General features: G+C 39.9%; 1 protein-coding gene and 1 long non-coding RNA gene across 5 annotated transcripts in view; one reads left to right on the forward strand and one right to left on the reverse strand.

Annotated features, from left to right (window-relative positions):
• LOC149972793 (uncharacterized) overlaps window positions 1-7,377 on the forward strand; it is a 548,532-nt gene that overhangs the window by 101,526 nt on the left and 439,629 nt on the right. The window lies entirely within an intron of this gene.
• On the reverse strand, window positions 3,863-6,681 carry LOC110501291 (tripartite motif-containing 13). Of its 4 annotated transcripts, none has more exons than XM_036958570.2 (2): window positions 6,343-6,681; window positions 3,863-5,630 (listed from the first exon to the last, which is right to left on the reverse strand). In XM_036958570.2, the coding sequence occupies exons 1-2, from the start codon at window positions 6,424-6,426 to the stop codon at window positions 4,470-4,472; spliced, it is 1,245 nt and encodes a 414-aa protein (XP_036814465.2). In that variant the 5' UTR covers window positions 6,427-6,681; the 3' UTR covers window positions 3,863-4,469. The 4 variants fall into 4 exon arrangements, with proteins under 4 accessions (XP_036814465.2, XP_036814467.2, XP_036814466.2 ...); XM_036958572.2 differs by having other exon boundaries at window positions 6,197-6,397; XM_036958571.2 differs by having other exon boundaries at window positions 5,715-6,394.

The raw sequence follows: 7,377 nt of genomic DNA on the forward strand, positions 1-7,377 counted from the left end.
TAGAGAATTTTCAGAGAAAATCCAATTATTGAAACAAGCAACGTAATTTATCAATTGACCATATATTTTAATTCTATGAAGGTTATAATGTGTATAGGCCTCTTGCACCAGCTTTTGGTAAAACGTTTTACTGTGGTGTAACAAAATCTAGTTTTTCAACCGCCTACAATGCCTTTTTGTGGGAGAAAAATACACATTAGAACCTTCACCTTTGCACTGCTGAGCAAATCAATTGAGCATTATTTTGGTTAAGATAGGCCTTGAACAAGAGTTAGTAAAACGAAGTAGCCTCCTAGCCTGTGTATAGGGCTCAAGTGAGCCGCACTGTACGTTCCACTGTCTAATTTACATCCATTCAGTTTGACTAACAGACTATATCGGCCTATTCGGGCAAATTAGCTTTTTGGTTTCTGGGAATATTCCAAACACTAATTTCCAGCTGATCCGTTTTAAATGTAAACTTAATGTGTATAATAATTTAACCCTAATTTCGAAGCTTTTGGGGGTGGTTGCCTATTTTGACAATTAAATGAGGCAGAGACAAATAGACTTATTTGGCTAAGTGAGTAGAATTTTGCAATTGGCATGTATATTTTTGCAAGTTATGGGCAACCGAAGACTCGTAAACTTGTCCAACTCATTGTGGCTCGCCTACAATTGGCTTATATTTATAGCACCAGTCTTGTGTCAACACCTAAACAATCGCGAATGTTACCTGCGAGTTTCACACCTGTATATAGCGGTAAGGTCACCGAATAGGCGTATTGGGACTGACAGATCTGTGGCTAATCGTGGGCAGAAAGGCATGCTATACTGTAGCGTAGCATATATGCTACTGATGATAGGTCTAACTTTGATAAAGGCCAGTGATATATTTACAAGCCATGGCCTACGAGTTCCTGCAAGGCCATGCATGGTCACACTCGCCAACTTGCAATCTACCGAGGCTAACGCTTGATCTATACTTTTTTTGTCAATGTCCTTCAGATTATTGTGGCGTTGCAGCGCGTGATCAGCCTATTAAGTGTTCCTTACAGGGAATTTGGCCAATTTGAAATGTACCAATGATATTCCCTAAGTGACTATTGACCTATAGCGTGTCTATATTATCAGCAATTTAAAAGAGGATAGTCTACATAGATAATATATTGTGCCAGCTAGCATAAACAAATCAATTTTATAAATTCCTTTATACAATCAATTATCACACATGGAATAAACCCCGTCGCCTGTTATCAAGATGAGTCCCATTCTATATCACTTGTGGCCTAAAATATAATTTAAAGTTTCAGGCTAACGCAGTCAACCACCAAACCATGCCCTATATTCTAGTGTGTGTTTTGTATTATTGTGAAACTTTAGCAAAATGATTTCATGATCTCTGGCTTGCCTATAACAGGCTTGATTTTTGGGCCACCGTTTTTGTAGCCTCTACCAGACTTTCAACGTGAGCGAGGCCTGGAAGCCGAGGATACGGTTATTGTGACAAGTAAATGGTGCAGAACGCTGCAATGCCAATTGAAGGGAAAAGGGCTTATCACTGGCTACCATGGACAGATAAACGCAGTCAGGATATGCGTGGTTTGAGTCCATATCTTATTTTAGGCTTATTCTAACTTTTAAAGCAATATGTTAATTTAGTATAACACACAAATACACACACAGGCCTAGCCTACACACATTGCACTATAGACTACCATCCCGAGATGATCCGTGTCCCACACGTTTTTATAAGGCTATTTAAATAATATTTAAATGATACATATGATAAAACATTTTGCAATTAAATGCTTAGCCTAAAAACTGAATTGCTAAATTACTTCTACAGACCTATTTCGGGTATCGACTATGATGGGTTTTCAGGGGAGTTTACTTTATGTAGGCAGTTGGAGTATAGAATGCTTTACACTGGTCAAAAATAGTTCTATGCATTTATCCTTTACTTCCCAAACCTTGTCACTGCACATAATTAGCGAAAAAAACATTGCCATTTTAATTACGGGTATTTTCTCTTAAAACTATTTTGAAGAGCACCCATCCCTTTGTCATGACTTTTCCATGCTTTATTTTGTGAAATTATTCGACAATATTTAGTGAGAGGCCCTAATTGTACGTCTGAAGATGGAGTGCCTTTGAAATATAAAATAACATGTCTGTTTGGGAATAGAAGTGTTGGCCACGCATTATAACCTCTCGATGCGCGTTTGGAAAAGGCTACCAATCATTTTTTTAAACATTTATTTTTATTCTGGTCATTTAAGTGCGCTTCTGTTCCTTCATATAAAACAAATCATTTTACTTTAGAAATAATAAAATTCACTAGTCAGACTCGGCCTAAACTATTGCATATTCTTAAACACCTAGTGTTCATCATAATATAAACTAAATATCTACATTTGGTCGATAACCTTTTGGGGGTTATAAATACATCAGTGGACATGTTTTATTGTAAAGAAAGGCCTCTGAGACACAGTTCTGTTGATTGCGCAATTTGCGCACCATATGCAATTAGAGGTATAGCATATATCAGCATTTCCCAACCTCGGTCCTCGGATCCCAAGTGGTGCACGTTTTGGTTTTTTACCCTAACACTACACAGCTGATTCAAATGACCAAAGCTGGATTATTAGTTGATTATTTGAATCAGCTGTGTAGTGTTAGGGCAAAAACCAAAACGTGCACCACTTGGGATCCGAGGACCAAGTTTGGGAAACACTGGCCTATATGTTATTCCCACGGAATGTTATCCAATATGTTGAATTTAGTTGGATTTTGAATAATTAATTGGAATTGTTAGAAAATGATTGTTATGTAAGATCATTATGCATGGAGGCACCCTTTCATCACGTCACCCAATATTTTGGGTGCATCATTATGCCTAATGATATAATATATAGGTATATTTGCATTTGTTTGAGGTCGTATTAGTTATATTAATTTAGTTATTATAGGAAAGAGAAAGACCAACTTTACATTTTCATCCCTTATTTGCCCGGCAACAGTCGGGCTATATATATACATGCTGTGACGTTGGTCCTGAATTGTGGTCAGTGCTTACATCATAGGTTCATGATAGGTTTGTTGTCTGATCACGGGATTTCCGTTAGGATTTCGTTCCTTCAGAAAAGTCCAAACTGCAGAACATGACCAATGGACAGTAGAGCCTGCACGTGAATTTTTATTGGACCTATATACATGCAGTGCTGCACATTTCTATTGAAAAGTTGTAGGCCTATGACATGGTTTGTTTTCTATATGTTGGAATAAAAAAAAACGCGATGAGTTCTAAGAATTGCTCTTTTGTGATCCACTCGCAACATGCATGGATTGCATAGTTGCCCAGTGTAGGCAACAAGTGCCATCTATGACATCCCCATGGCATTCAAAGTTGAGCACACATTGACAGGGACTGGTACAGTTGATTCAATCTGTATTTCATCCCAGATGTGTAGGCTATAATTTATCGTTGCCTTTCAATTTTGTAAAAATAAAAAGTCCGCATAAGCCAAAAACATTTTTTGGAATAATGAAAATTAAATTGCTATATAGCCTAACGTGATATTTAGACAAACCATGACGATGTCTGTATAGTTATGCAACATTCAACCTTGCCCCCCGTGGAGGTTAAATCGCACAGTGATGACGGATCCACAGGGAAGGCCAGCATCAAACAAGAATTTGGAACGCCTGAGCGAGTGCATGGCATTTCATAATGTCAGTATTTCATCTCACTTGAGCAGTGTGCACACCAATAGAGAAGGCTTCACTTCTGACGTTTACCGGGAAAAGTGCACGTGCATAAAACAGCCACAATTTTGGTGAAACTCCCTCAGTCACTCAAAAATAAGGATGAAGAAAAATACCAAATTGAAGTTTTATTTTTGGCAAAAGATGAGGCTGGTGACAGGCATGTGGCGTTATGACAACAACAGACTGTCCGTAAAACTTAAAGCAAAAAATAAATCAAACTCAGACTTTCTAGGTGTAAATATTAGGCCTTTGCTAAATAATCTAGCCTATGGCATAATCATTATTTACTTTAATATGCACATGAGGTGACTCAGGCTTTGACTTGTAGTTGTTAAAGTGTGTGATCATATGGCTTGGAGAAGGATGGCTGGTGCTCCAGGACAGAGCTGCTGCTTAACATTCACCAAACAAGCTGTTCTCAAATCTGACAACATTCAATGTACTGCAATAGTGTTTTGATTCTCGTTAAGTGTTATGGTTGTTCTGTTTATATATTCTATATAAAATACTAAAATCATGATACATATGTGCTTGTAAATACTTGAATAGCTTTCTACATTTTTTTATACATCTATTTAGGCCTATAACATTTACATATAGGCTTTCTATCAGACTGCTGCAGCTTGCTTCAGATCCAAAAATAACATATTTGGAAATCTAAAGCAACCTACGACATCAAAGAAATTAGCCAGTTGTGTGAAAGAGGTTCAGGATACATTTCAGCCACGCACCCACCAGGCATCCACTACCTCTCTCCAGCACTGCCACGCACCGGTAGCCATCTCCAGCCAGCCAGATAAAACGGGCAGGCAACTATGGCAGAGCGAGGAGACTTGGGCTGACACCACGGTCAGGCTGTCCAGCTGCGGAAGCACCAGGGCGTATAGTAACAGGCACAAAACAATCACGATAACTCTCCCCAGCGTTCTGCCGCTGACACGCTGGGTCGTTGAGCAATACGCGCTACTCTCTTGGGGGACCGAGAGCTTGTCCACATCTTTGAGCTTCACCAAGTCCCAATTTTTGACGTCGAAGTTCCGGACCATGTGACCGACATCCATGTCTATCCGGGAGGGTAGCGTCGTTTCTCGGACAGCGCGCAACTTCTCCCTGAACTCCTGCATCTGCTGGAGGAAGCAGAGGGGGTCAGTCACATTCCTGAAGGACTCAGCGATGCTGAGCGCGCGTCTCTGCTCCTCCAACGCCGCGCTTAGTTTGTTAATTTCGGGATCGTAGGCTTGCATCACCACCAACTTCAGCGTCTCGAAATCAGAGAGGATCTCGTTCTTTTTGTGGTCCAGGGTGCTGATCAGTTTGACGAAATAGTCCGTTACTTTCTCTGCATCCCTGGAAACTAACTGCAGTGCATTCTTCTTACTGGCTTCCAGTGTCTCCAGGCAGGTTATGGTATCTGCGCTGCGCCAGTTCTCCACTCCCTGGAACAGCTCCTCAAACGCAGCTTTCTCCTGCTCATATGCGTCTTCCAGGGCACAGAATGTATGTCCTTCATGGTCGCCAGTTGTTATGCAAAATCCACAAATAAGTTTAAAGTCTGTGGCACAAAATATATTAAGCGGTTGACCACTGTGGTGTTTGCACAGCACCATCCTGGGTAAAAGTCTGATTTTGTTGTATTTCTCTACAATTCCGCGTAAGGAGTAGTTGATCTGGAGGGTGTTTATGCCGTTTTGAGGGGTCTCCTTGCGGCAACTGGGACATTTGAATGGGGGTCTCCAAACAGGTCCCCGGTTGTTCCCCTCCAGAATCCCCTCCAAGCACTTCTTGCAGAAGCTGTGCGAGCACGGCAGAACTCGCGGGTCCTCAAAGAGACAGCAGCAAATTGGGCAGGTGAGATCCTCCTCGAGAAGCTCCATGGTGTTCTGAGAAAAAAAAAGACAACCAGGATTGAGTGGAGAACTAATCGAAAATAATGGGTCAATACACTATTCATCAATCATACATACCCGTTTATCTACATCACCTAGCAGCGCAATGATTCAGAGCCAGTGATGGTGGAAATGTACATCACTAGAATTACACACAACACTGGCTAAAACGCACGAAACTCCTGCGACTCCAGCGACTGGTGTCAAAATTCAGCCACCGTCAAAATGAGAAGCGTCGATGTGTCCGCGTAAAGGATGAAAATAGAAAGCGCTGTGGAACATCATGCCAGTTGCATTGGCTATTTGTATGAAAGACGCTTCGCCACGGACCCTTGCCTAAGTTCAACGACCTACTTTTTAGTGTTCACGCTAGATTTGTTTTGTTTTCTGAGACGACATATCACGCAATCGTTAAAGTTGCACGCACAACACAACCGTTTCATCCAACTGTTCTATATGCAGAAGAGATAGTAACGATTAAAGTTCCCTGCCTCAACGGTAAAAGCCCGCTGAAACGTTTCCTTAGCAGTAGAAGCTATGCTACATAAACACAAACTTACACTTACGATTACCACTCAGTATAAACGAGTTGCAGTGTATAATTTAGATCACACACGAGTATGTCCTATTGGCAAGGTATTGGGTATGGTTATGACAGCTTTTGCAGGCGTAAAGCAACATGCAACTGGGGGGGAAAAAACCTCACCAGCTGCTGAGACGCACAGTCCAACGCAATCATACTTCTTGTTGCTGTGCAGACTTCGCCCTTTCCGGGAGAAAAATTAACCATTTCATGATCACAGTGCTATGCTGTAGTGAACCTTCCAGCTCCAAATAGCGCCCGATACAAGGGGCGCGCAGAAAATGAAACCATCTCAGTAATATTAATGGACAACGGTTTTACGCACACATTTTTTTACGTTTCACAAACAAGATGCGTTTTCTTTTTCAGTACGAAAAATGCAGAGGATCCCTGCAAGTTGGAGCTGGGAGAGGGACTGTTGCCATGCAAAACATTACAGCATGAAAGACTGTCACAACCACTATGTTTTTAGTCACCAGGTTTTTGTTCACTGTGTCTATCGCCCCACTTTTATGCATCATTATGAAGTAATAACGATAATCTATTTAAGCAATAAGGCACGAGGGGGTGTGGTAATTGACCAATAACCACGGCTAAGGGCTGTTCTTACGCACAACACAAAGTGGAGTGCCTGGATACAGCCCTTACCCGTGGTATATTGGCCATGTACCACAAACCCCCGAGGTGCCTTATTGCTATTATAAACGGGTTAGAAACGTAATTAGATCGGTAAAAATAAACGTTTTGTCATACCCGTGCTATATGGTCTCATATACCACGGCTTTCAGGCAATCAGCATTCATATGTATATATATATGTGTGTGTGTATGTATATAGGTGTATATATATATATGTTATATATATATATATATATATATATATATATATATATATATATATATATGTATATATATATATATATGTATGTATATATATATATATATATATATATGTATGTATGTATGTATGTATATATATGTATGTATGTATATATATGTATGTATGTATATATATGTATATATGTATATATATGTATACATATATACATACATATATATACACCTAAATACATACGTATGTATATGTATATAGGTGTATATATATGTATGTATATATGTATATATATATATATAGATAGATAGATAGATAGATAGATAT

Source organism: Oncorhynchus mykiss, chromosome 22 (genome assembly GCF_057628025.1).
Source record: "Oncorhynchus mykiss isolate SJ-2025 chromosome 22, ASM5762802v1, whole genome shotgun sequence".
NCBI lineage: Eukaryota > Metazoa > Chordata > Actinopteri > Salmoniformes > Salmonidae > Oncorhynchus > Oncorhynchus mykiss.